Below are 13139 nucleotides of genomic sequence, written 5' to 3' on the forward strand. Positions count from 1 at the left end.
CTGTAAAGCTACACTTTTAAAACCACAGAACTTAAAAATTATACTGACATGTGACAAAATTATATTTCATTGCAACATTCAGTCTCTACCTGGGGAATTTTTGTGAGTGGTAAATAGTAGCTAAGATAAAAATTCCTGAGTACCGGTGCTGACATATTTGATGTTGATTACGATAAAAAAAATCTAATTTTTTTGTTAAATTACTATTTAAATAACAGTGAAAGACAATTATGCTCTAAAATTATAATTAAAAAGTGACTATCACTGCCATCGGGTTGATTCCGACTCATAGAGACCTTACAGAACAAAGTAGAACTGCCTCATAGGGTTTCCAAGGCTGTAAATCATTATGCAAACAGACTGCTACATCTTTTTCCATGGAGTGGATGGTAGGTTCAAACTGCTGACCTTTTGGTTAGCAGGCAATACTTAACGACTGTGCAAATGTGTTCAAATGACTTAAGGATTGTTTATGAAAACTGTTTTTCTATTGTTTCCTTGGAAACCCTGGTGGCATAGTGGTTAAGTGCTACAGCTGCTAACCAAAGGGCTGGCAGTTCGAATCCCCGAGGCACTCCTTGGAAACTCTACGGTGCAGTCCTACTCTGTCCTACAGGGTCGCTATGAGTCGGAATCGACTCGATGGCACTGGGTTTGGTTTTTTTTTTTTTTTTTGGTTTATTATTTCCTTTGGAGCCCTGGTGGCACAGTGGTTAAGAGCTGAGCTCTTCGTCAAAAAAAAGTCAGCAGTTCGAATCCACCAGCCACTCCTTGGAAACCATATGGGGCGGTTCTACTCTGTCCTATAACATTTTATATACAAAAGGCTTTAAAATAATAATCCTATTTATTACCCAATATAAACCTAAGAGACAAATCAGTACAGGCTCATTTTACTGTGAAAAACGAGAGTAAAAAGTGTGAGTAGATTTAGTGATGGGCTCACACTGGAAGCTGGATTTTATTTAAATACAAAGTTATTTATCTTCACTGTTTAGTGAATATTACATTTCCATCTCCATTATAACTTGTATATCCTATGCCTTTCAAGCAAGTAGTTTATTGGGATTTTTTTTTGGGGGGGGGGTCTGAAATTTAAGTATAACTTTGATTATGATAAAAATATTCTGAATAAACATTTTTACTAGATGAAAAGATAACTTTTTACATTCATAAAGTCTTTGGGGATTGTATAAAACCATCTCTATGGTTCTAAAAATATCAGTGGGCAAGATGCTGCAGATTAAAAAATTTAAAATCACTAGAGAAACTGAATGATAATATATAACCTTTGAAAAATATAATGTAAAAATCTAATGCTTGAGACTTTCCAAAAAAAGTCAGGCAGACACCATTATTTACAAAAGATATAATAAATTTATTTAAAGACTTAAGTTTATTATTTTCATCAGCTGATATAATTTTCATTTTTCTTTTAAAATGCTTAGGAAAATAGTCAGTCATTCCACAGTTCACCTCAATTCCTAAGCAGTTAAGCACATTTAACTATGATAAAACTCAAAACAGAAAGGCGCCACAGATCATCTCAGATCTGGTATCTTTATTAGTATTCTGGGATGAGAGACCAGTAGGTAGTAGTAAGGTTTTCAACATATAACATGCCAGATAGTATTAGAGCCCTGGGGAGGTTATTTACGTCTACATGAGCCCTTTTAGATTAAAGCTCCTAAGCGCAAATTATCTTTGTTTGCAATCATTCTTTAAGTCTAAAATATGTTTAATGCCTCCTCCAAATTTTTGTTTTATTTTTATGCATCAGGCCATGATGCAATCTTGAATTATTTACTTGGTAAATTTTATACACACCAGTTATAAACTCCTATACTTTATCTGACTAGAAATGAAGTTTTACTGCACATAGTCTCTCATTTAATTTTTATAGTGACTCTATGAGGTAGAAATAACTATTATGCCCATTTTACAGATGGGGAAATAAAGAAAGAATAAAACCATTTGCCTGGGTCACAAAGTTTGTAATGCTGGGCATGGAATTTGAAACCAAAGGGTTTAACTGTAGAACCCTATTCTTTTTATAATGAAATTCATATAATATAAAATTAACCGTTTTAAAGTGTACAATGTAGTGGGATTTAGTACTTTTACAAACAGCCCTATTCTTAACCACTATCATATTAGACAGATGTGATAATGATATATCCCAGATTTTATCATTCAGAATCAACTAAAAACCATGGCCCTATTACTACTTTATTATTTAATTATAATATAGTTATAGTCAATGTTATATAATTGTTATTATAGAATTCAAAAAGCAGTAGACAATGGTGTGATTACTAAGGTATATAATTAAATAAACCTAAAAAAGTTATGAGTTATCTCTTAGTAATTATTAGTGTATTTGCTTTTGGTGATCACTAGTGTTAAAATGGGGCCCTGGTGGCACAGTGGTTAAGTGCCTACTAAAAGGTTGTCAGTTTAAAGCCAGCAGCCGCTTCTTGGAAACCCTATTGGGGCAGTCCTATAAGGTCACTAGTCTCAAAATGAAAAGTAACTCACAAATCCTGTAAAGAAAAAAAAAAAAAGGCAGCATAGGCCTTATTTTGGAAAACTTTCAAGAAATTAAAAAGGATGGCATTCATTTAAATTAAACAAAAGTAAAACAAAAAAAGCCAATGTTTTAAACAATGCAATACAGGGAACAATCAAGGATTCTGCCAAAGAGTATATACTGTTGTCACAGACTGTCTTGATCTCCATAGTCAACGAGAACAAAATAAAGAACAGCAGAATAATAATATCAAAAAAAGTCCAAAAATTTTTTTCAAAACATTAGTTTAACTAGTAGTTGCTAGCCCCGTAGGAACGAAATCCTACGTTTTGGCCCACACTTCCATTCATGTGATTTTATATTATCTTTCTCTGTGCAAAAAAATTTCCAAAGTTAGTCCTACACGTGCAGAGCTCAACTTTAAGCTTGAATAAAACTTAAAACAGTGTTCCATCTGTGATAGTCCTGGCTACTGCTTTCAGCCAAGGTGAATGTGTTCCTGTGAAGACTGTTTTTCTGTGAACAATGGTAACATGTTCACAGGATGTCCAGTGTTGGGAAAGAATATGTTAGGGTACCTTCACAGGAGAGGCCGTGGGAGGTGACTCCAGAGAGACTTTCTCGGCACACGTTACAGAAGGTGGGTCGGGCATGGGAGCAGGCGTACCAGTTATGCATCCCTGAGAAATGCTCCACGTTAAACTGGGCCACCTAGAAATGAGAAATTAGCACCAATTTTACCAAACAGGAGAACAGGACTCAATTATGTACATGCTGAACTATTTAGAATGTACATAATTAAGGTAAAATTTCCAAATCCATAATTTTTATGAGTGAAGCACTTTGCTTTAAATAGAACATTTCAAAATGAGGTTTAAACAAGTTGCTGAATACATCTGCACATGTATCTTTATGTAACTTTATCTCTTTGGCTAACCTTTACAGGCAGTCCCTGAATTACCAACGAGTTCAATGCCTAAATCTGTCTTTAGGCTGAATTTGTATGTAAGTCGGTACACTTCGTACCTAACGTCAGTTACCCAAATGTTTGTTTTAGTATATAGTGTAGCTTTCTATGCATAAAAAACATTAAAGAAAACATTTCTAGATATACTAAAATAGCTATAACACAATAATAATGTTTTGATGTGCATCACAAAGTAACACCTGTATGTTATTACGAACCATTGTATGTACCTCAAATTTTTCATATATAGTCACGTGTCACTTCACTTCCATGGTACGTTCTGTGAAACAGGATGTTATGTGATTTGGACGCTGTGTGAACATACCCACATTGGGAGCATTCACTGATTTCCACCTTTGTGTTGTTTAATAACCTTTTATCTCTCTTCCAAATTGATACTTCTGCTTTGCCTCTTGATGCTGCTATCACTAGCACTGGTTTTGCTGCATTTGGGAGCCATGATGCACTTTACAGTAACATTTTCAAAAGAAAATTAAATAGAGATGCTACGACACTCAACAGACGCCTGATACATGAGACTGGATGCTGCTGCCTATGAGTCCAAACATACTGCTATACGCTAAACTTTTTATTTGTAAGTAGGGAAAGTTCACATTAAAATAACAATAGAAAGTACAGTACACACATAAGCCAGTAACATAGATGTTTATTATGATTATCGAGACACATGTATTATAGGTTATGTATGTGCTGTACCATTAGTTGGCCAGTGGACTAAGAAACACCAGTTACATGCAGGAAGCCATTGCGTTTGCTATGTTTTGCTACGTCCCAGTCTCTGATTGGGATTTCTAAACTCTATTATACCTTAGGGGACCATGGACTTATATGCGGTCGGAGGTTGCCAGGAGGGACATTATGTGGCACATGATCGTTAACAGACCTTATGGGGGCTGGTTGGTAACTACGGGTTGCATGTACATTGGACATCCATAACCCGGGGACTGCCTGTATTCCCTAAGAACATGAGATGACGGAAGAGACACTCTTTTACCTCATAAGTTTCTCTGGTCTGTACAGACTTCAAGCAGCTGATCCAATCCTCCATCTCTTTCCTGTTGTCAGCACACAGCATTAGCCTTCTGAATGGAGTGATTATCTGAAAGGGACAATTCAACCTAATGATTGTTAATAACCAACAACGGAAATTATTACAAAACCTAATTTTAGAAATTCCACTTGCTAACATGAGTCTTCATATTCTTAATGACGAAAGTAAGATTCTCTGTAAATACAAATAGGTTTTATTCTCTGTGTATGATATAATGTGGTCTAGGACACAAAAAAAGCCCTCATCCTGACCTCTAAGGAGTCTTTCCTTGTCTTCGATCTTGTTGCTATATACCTCTCAGACTATTTAGCCCCTTACCAAAGGCTATGAACCCAAATAAATAATACCTTCTTATTTCACGGAACGTGTCTTGAAAATTGATTTTGAATATACTTCAAAATAATTTGTAGGAAGCTTAGAATTAACACACATTTTTTAATATGGAAATTAAAAAACTGAGAATCAAAGGAATACAGTATTAAATGATTTCATACCTTGTTTACTATCGTATCAAGTTTTTTTTTTTTAGTTAACTAACATTGGATTTACGTATAACTTCCACTACCTGTTTTAATCCAAACTATATGCAAAATTTTTTCCCATTATGTAGAATTCCTCTGTATTACTTTTCAGTGAAAACAAGGAGAAATAATTAGCATAAAACTCCTTTAGCTGGCTTTAGGGAAAGAAATAATTATTACTTTCATCTTTTTTCCTGTCACTAAAATAGGCAAATTAATTATATCAAGTACTTTAAAGCAAGTGAAATGACAACTTCATGCTATTATAGTACCAACAGCTCTTCAAAGTGAGATTCTGAAATGACTTCAAAGAAGCCCCTATTTATGTGCGAAAGGAATATTCTGGTTCTAACCTTGAAGTTATTAAATCCTAACTATTTACCACAAAGAAGAGGCCATTTATTTACTTGTGGAAGAAGAGCAAAATGTTACATTTCTACCTAGAAACAAATTCCAAGTAATACATATGTTTACTTATATAAGCAGTTCTTCCTTTCTGAGATAACAAACCTCTCAATCGCATCATAAACCTATTATCTTATGTTGCGTTATAGAGGAGATTTCACAAATAGTAGAAAAGCAATAATCACCTTAAGGGGAAGGAAAAAAAAAAAAAAAAGATTCCTCCCCAAAAGGAGAAAACCAGTAAGCCTAAATCACTACTATTCACCTTAGAAAACAAGCCCGATATTTTAATACTGTTGAAAGATCAGCCCAGACTCAGCTACTCACCAGTCATTGACTCTTTTCCTTTATCGTTGCTTTGGGCTACAAAGACCTCCCTCAAACCAGGAGGCCTTCAGCACTTGTGACAGGCACGCGCACTTAAATACAGCCAGCCAAAAGTCACATGGAAGAGGAGAACCAACCATTTCGCTTTGCGTATTTTTTAATTGCGTATGAAATGGATGAGAACCTCATTTTTGCATTTTCTTCTGTCTTCCCCTGCCTTCTCTTGATAAAGCTTATTAACAATTGGCTATTTATTTTCCTGAATAAATAGTTAATGCAAAGAGCAATGCCTCCCTCATTACTTAGGAACCAAATGGATGCTTTATTGCTGCAAATTGTTTTGCTAGGACAGTTCATCAGATGCAGCTGAGAGGCACCATTAACTCGTAATACACTCCTGGCTCCAAGGACTGACTGGCACAGCACTCCAGAAATCTCCAAGTTTTACTGGACTCACGGACATTACTTGGACAAACACTGCCTCCAGCCTTTATTTTCTACTGTACTATCTGATGCAACTCTAAGGATTCCTTCTCTTTCATTATGATGTTATAATAAACCAAAAAAAACCCAAACCCACGGCCATCGAGTCGATTCCGACTCATAGCCACCCTATAGGACAGAGTAGAACTTCCCGATAGAGTTTCTAAGGGGCGCCTGGTGGATTCGAACTGCCAACCTCTTGGTTAACAGCCATAGCACTTAACCACTACAACACCAGCGTTTCCTGATGTTATAGTAGACAAGGACTATTCGGACAAATACACCAAGCTTCTTAGTCTGTTCTTTTATTTTGTTCTTTGCTGACTTCTAAGTAAAGCATGATGACTGATGGTTTTAACTATCTTTAATGCCTTTTTTAATGCCTTTAATTCTTTAATAGTCATTGTGAATTTAATGAAAATGGGAGCAAGAAGGACAGAGATACAGTTTCTCATTTTTCTTGTAGTTGTTGGGGCTATAAAATGGCTCATTTTGAAAGGGTTTCAGCAGTATACTAATATATGTACCTTATATACTGATGAAGGAAAATGCATAATTTGGCAATTTCTTATTTTTAGTAAGTTTTTAAATGGACAATAAGTAAAAGTCATAATATAACTGACTTTATAAAGAAATTACAATTATTTTTATTTATAGGTCTTGTGATTAAGTGTGATTATGAAACCTACTGATTATAAAATTCTAAGACATAAGTATGTAAAAAAGAAACCAAAAACCCAAACCAAACCCGTTGCCATCAAGTCGATCCTGGCTCATAGTGACCCCATAGGGTTTCTAAGGAGCCGCTGGTGGATTTGAACTGCTGACCGTTTGGTTAGCAACTGAAGCTCTTAACCACTATGCCACTAGGGTTTCCAGTAAAAAAGAAAAGTCTTCATAAATCATATGACATGCCTGGTTTTGTGGCTGTAATACCAAGAATACGTCAGGGGGCAGCCCACAGTTGCCTGGGCTAACTGAAGACAAGCCTGACCTACCTAGCAAACCTCTAAAAAACCCCTAAATTGACTCTTTCCCCCTGGGGTAATCCCTCATCAGGCCTTAAGTCCACCTCCCCTTTATTTAAATTCTTTCCCAGTCCAGACCTTGTAGGAAAAGATATGACAGTCTCAATTGTTGACTCACAGACTCCAGTTATATACCCTAGCTGAACTCCATAATTTTGGGAGTAGCAAGCCCCTAAAATTATTTGGGTCTTACTCTGTAGAACCCTAAAGGTATATCTGAATCAGCCCTTCTATTATGATAAGCGAGTAGGATAGGGGAAATGGAAGGCAGGACATGATCCCCTCACCAGAGGGAGGAAAGACTATTCTCAAGGAAGACTATCTGAGCCTGTTGGGAGCCAAGCCCAGGAAATTTCTGGAACTGGAAACTTTCAAATTTTCTTGAAGGATCTGAAGCTTCCCTTCTTATAGTCTTCCCTGGCCTTTGTCCTTATCTCAGCCCCACACTTACTCTCCCTTCCCACTACCCCAAAATACTTAAATAATTTTTTTCAGGCACATCTGAACTTACTTCAGTAATTAATTTGTTCAAATTATAACCACTACTCCCACCTCAGATCCTGGAACATATCTGTCTGTCTATCCATCCAAGCATACGTTGAGAATATACTATATGCCAGAGCCCAAGAAAATCATATGGGCTTTGCCTTGATAAGTCTATAAGGTAGACATGTAAGTGAACCATGGATTTTGTCTGAAAAGTGCCAAATAAGACAGAGCTGCAAAAGGGAGATACCCATATCAGAGGGTTTATGAAATTCTACCTCAGATAATATAGAAAACTCTCCATTGACAGAGATACTCCTTCACTTTAAGAGTTACTGGTCTACAAGAATTAATTCAGCAACACTATTATGTGTGTAGGAATCAAGAATTTCTCAGTCTGGAAAAGGATACAAATACATAAAATAGACATAAAACAATCTTGCATTAAGTAAATAAAAAAGATACACAGCCAAATACTGCCCTGGTTATCTTTCTGTGAAGGGATTCCTGATGATTTTAATTGCATTTTTTTAGGTTTGTATGCAGTTTCTAAAGTAAATGTGTAGTACTTCTGTAACAAAAACATACACTTTTTTTTTTTTTTTACTAACAGAAGGATGGGAATTTAGAATTTAAAACTTTTGCATTGTTCCAATGCAGGAGTTCACAAACTCCTCTGCGTATTAGAATCACCTGCACAGATTTTAAAAAATCCAGATGTCTAGGCCACACTCCAGACCAATTAACTCAAAACTTCTGGGGATGGGACCCAGCCACTCAGGATTTTCTTAAAACTCTCAGGTGACTCCAAAGTCCAGTCAAATTTGAGAACCCATGTTCTTAAAGACACTTCCCTACAACACTGTCAGAGCTAAAAAAAGATGAGTTTCTAAAGAGAAATCAATCACAGGGAATTGCTAGTCTACAAATTCCCAACTGGAAATCATTTGATAACAGCCGGGTGATTCAGAAACCCCGGAGTCAGACTGACTGTGGACATGTTGCCAGGGTCTCCAAGTCTCCAGACTGCTGGGGCTGAGGGGGTGGGGTGCCCACTCAGATGGACTAGGAGAATAGGGTGCCTAATGCTAAGGGAGCAGAGTTGCTACCCCAGAGGGCCTGGAAGATGGAGCTGAAGCCCAGGGGCCTCCACCCAGAATTCAGAGGAGCCAACACTCAAGAGTTTGGAGGGCAGGCCCATTGCCCAGATGGTTTCAGAGAACACAGGATTACAGGCAGTCCTCTGTTTACAAACATCCCACTTACAACCTGCAGTTATGAACTAATCCCTGTACACCCTATTATGTTAAAAATTCAAGGTACATAACAATGGTCGTAGTAACAAAAGAGTGCTACTTTGCAATGCATGTCAAAATATTATTACTGTAATAATTAAAGATGTGTTAGTGTATCTGGAAATGCTTCTTTAATGTTTTTTAGGCAGAGAACAGCACACTATATACTACATACTAAGACAAACATTTGAGTAACTGATAGTAGATATGAACCATACCTAACTGCTCCAATTTACATACAAAAGTTGACTTTAAGACAGATTCCGGGGTGAAACTAATTTGTGATCTGTGGACTGCCTATATTTTCAAAACTTGAGAGCTACTGTAAATTGTTCTGCTGGGTTTTTGACTTGCTTGATGCCTTTTACCCCTTCTTTCCCTCCAATGGAAATGTCTACCTTGTGCCTATTCCACCACTCTACTTTGGAAACAAATAATCTGTAATCCAGATTGAGACCCCACAGCCTGTAGCCCCACCCTTTGAGACTGAGGCAGCTCTGCTTCCCGTGCTCCTTCTAACAGTTCTGTTGATCTCTGAATTGCTCCGGGGATAGTCTTTTTCTTTCCTTGGAGGACAAAAGATGTAGCTCCTTTGGCCTGTTTCCCTGCCTGTAGAATTCCAAGACACAGACAGTATTCTTTGCTTTCGTTCTTTCTCTGTCCCCTTCAGTCTAAACTAATGGATTTTCTGCTGTGGTAGTTGGTTAGATCCATTAGTCACAGGCTTAGTCTCTTTAACAAAGGATTGTGTAGCTACATTCTTGGTGAAAAATCTAGGAGTCGGGTCCTTAGTTCGTACAACAAAATTTTCATTTTGCACCAGGTCATTTTTTAAGTCCATTCCTTTCCTTTCGCATTTTACTGTAAGTGGCAAGAAGAAACCACGTGGCCCCTTTAAGATCTTGTTGAGAAATCTTCTCTGCCAGATATCCAAGTTCATCACCTATAAGTTTTGCTGAGTGGGAAGCAGAGCAGTCACTGGCACCTCTGCTAGTTTGTGGTGTGGATTAGTGAGACAATCCTGGTACGGTATTTGGCACAGTGTCTGCAACACAGTTAAAGCTCCGTAAATGTTAGCATCACATTTTTCTTAGTGGTGAGAGAAATTACATACACTTCTTCTGTAGATGCATATATTTCTTGTGTAGTGTGGTTCACAGACTAACAGGAGCTGAAGGAGGCATTTTGCCAATGCAACAGTCACAAACGAGCAAACCACAAAAACAGGATTAATGATAATGATCTACTCTTTAGAAGATATTAGGAGAATATCAACCAACAAATTAGGAAAAGCTGGACTCTTAATTGCACTGCATCTAATGTTAGCCAAACCAGCAGTTTAAGATGGCAATGGCTTACCAAAGTTAAGGGTATCAGAGTCCCTGGACAGCATGCCATCTCTAGTTGAGATGACCACATCTCAACCATTCAAGACAGACAGTCACACATTTTAACTTTCACATATTTGATTCACATAGCTTTCCATGATAATTTTAAATGCCCGACAACTCTGTCAGGAAGCACTTATTTCTTTTTCTTTTTGACTTTTTTTTAAAAAATTGTGCCTTAAGTGCAAGTTCACAATTCAAGTCAGTCTCTCAAATAAAAACTTATATACCCCTTGCTATATACTCCTAGTTGCTCTGCCTATAATGTGACAGCACACTCCTTCTCTCCACCCTGTATTCTCCATATCCACTCAACCAGCTCCTGTCCCCCTCTGCCTTCTCATCTCACCTCCAGACAGGAGCTACCCACATAGTCTCATGCCTCACTAGTATCATTTTATATCTTACAGTCCAATCCTCGCCTGCGGAGTTGAGGAAGCACTTATTTCTAAAGTTCTTTACAGCAAACTGGTCACATCTACCCTATTGCAATATTTACTGCTATATCTTCAGTGATTAATCCTGAGCTGCCCTGACTGAAATACTCATATGTAGTGAGAAGATTTTATTGGAAAGCAGGAAAAACAGTTTGTGTCATAAAAAGTTTTATTGTCTGTAGTTATTATAATCATGGGACCTTTTTATAATTCTGGTTTTTATAATTTATAATTCTGGTTTTTATAATTAAGTTGACTTTTATTACAGCCAAATCAGGTATAATTATGTGCCTTTTTAAAGCCAGGATTTCTTTAGTCTTAATATATCTCTTCTATCTCACTTCATAAAACCTATACCCAACTCTTAAGCATGCTGCTTTTCTCATTCTTCTTTCTAGAATGAAATAATTCACTTTGACAAGTTAAATGTGCAATACTGCAGTCTTAGTCATGTATCTTTAGTGGCTATTTTAGGAGTAAAGATGCTCTCATATTTCAAAGAGTAAACTAGGGACCTCTCCATTCAACAGCACTGGTCCTCAACCGCCTGTGTGCATTGGAACGAACCCAGACAAGCTCCAAAGCAGACTTACGAATCAAGATCTTGGTGTGGGGGCAAGTGTGGATAATTTCATATGGAATCTGCAGTTTGGCAAAACTATCCTGGTGATACTGGTGCATACCCCCGTTTACCAACTATCAAGGGGAGTAGAAGCATCCCACCTTTTCCGTTCGTAAAGGCAGGTCTGGTCTAAGTAAAGTCAAAAAATGCTCTTAATCTTTATGGTTCCCTCTCTTTCTTTTCAGGGTCCCTGGGTGGTACAAATGGTTAATGTGCTCAGCTGCTAAGTGAAAGGCTGGCAGCTGGAGTCTACCCAGAGGCACCTGGAAAGAAAGGCCTAGTGATCTACTTGTGAAAAATCAGTCACTGAAAACCCTACAGAGCACAATTCTACATTGATGCCGAAGAGGTTGCCATGAGCCATAAATGACTCAATGGAAACTGTTTTTACAAACAAAACAAAACCAAAAAAAACAACTCTTTAATTCTGCTCCCAAGTTTCTAGTGTTGTGTGCCTCTAATAATATTCCTTTATTGTGGGACCAATCTGAAATAGCCTCCCATCAAAGCACCTCATGTGATATAACAAAAAAAAGCAAAAAACATTGTGATATAACAGAGGCCACAAAATGATGACCTCTGGTGTTTCTGTTTGGCCTTTCTATTTGAACCCTGAAATGCAGTGTGGTTAAAACAAACAAGCTAGAATCCATCATAGTTGGACAGGTACTTCGCTCACTCATAGTATAAGCAGCTTAAACCTATTTTCATCAGCTGGCCACTTTATATATTTATAATATCCAGTGGTCCATGGAGGCATTTGAGTTTGCAAGTCCTACATAAACTCTTTGAAGTCCCTTGCTCTCTGAGGTCAACACTTCCCTACTTTATTACCTATGCCTTAAGCCCCAGCTGTTTTCTAGATGACAACTACTTAGCTAAAAAGTAATTTTTCTGAAGTGTTAGTAGATGATAAAGGGTTGACGCATATTTTCTCCCAAGGGTGCTTGGATTTTAATGGAGACTAAAGTACAATGTCAAAACAAATGTATTCCTGGCACCATGACCAAAGAAAGTACCACAGGTATTTTCAATGGATAGTAGAATTGAAATTAACAGAATAACAATTTTAGATCAGGAAATGCTGGTGCAATATCATCAATGTTCATTTTATAGATGTGGACACTGGAATCTGCATTAAGTGTTCTTGAAGAAAGATAGTAGTTCCATGAAATCTAGAACACAATGTCACAGTATCTAAAATGATGCAAAATAACTTTTAATGATGTAATGGACTAACCACAACACTGAAGTTGACACGTCAGTCACACACATGTAAGGATTTAATGATCAATACACAGCTGACACATAAATTCTGCTACACAGGCAGTGCAATATATAAACAGGATCCTAAACCAAACTGCTCGGTGTTTGAACTAAGGTCTATCCCTATTCCCATTCAGAATGATCTAAAAATCATGGCTTGGGCATAATTTTCAGAGATCTGTTTAAAACCTTGTTTAGAGTTATACGCAAACACACATACACAATCTTCATTGAGAGTCAAAGAAAATCTTTGAAAGTCATTCTAAACTTTGGGTTTTAACTGACAGATCATCCTAACTGGTGAGTCATTTT

The 13139-nt window shown here is 37.2% G+C and overlaps 1 protein-coding gene across 5 annotated transcripts in view; it reads right to left on the reverse strand.

Moving 5' to 3' along the window:
* The window catches only part of DGKH (diacylglycerol kinase eta), a 232603-nt gene that overhangs the window by 86546 nt on the left and 132918 nt on the right, over positions 1 to 13139 (reverse strand). For all 5 annotated transcript variants that reach the window (XM_049853386.1, XM_049853382.1, XM_049853384.1 and 2 more), the window contains exons 5-6: positions 4513 to 4617; positions 3109 to 3241 (exon numbers count right to left, since the gene is read on the reverse strand). In XM_049853386.1, coding sequence (XP_049709343.1) covers positions 3109 to 3241; positions 4513 to 4617 — 238 coding nt within the window. The remainder of the gene's footprint in view (positions 1 to 3108; positions 3242 to 4512; positions 4618 to 13139) is intronic.

The sequence above is a fragment of the Elephas maximus genome, chromosome 14 (genome assembly GCF_024166365.1).
Source record: "Elephas maximus indicus isolate mEleMax1 chromosome 14, mEleMax1 primary haplotype, whole genome shotgun sequence".
Taxonomy (NCBI): Eukaryota; Metazoa; Chordata; class Mammalia; order Proboscidea; family Elephantidae; genus Elephas; species Elephas maximus.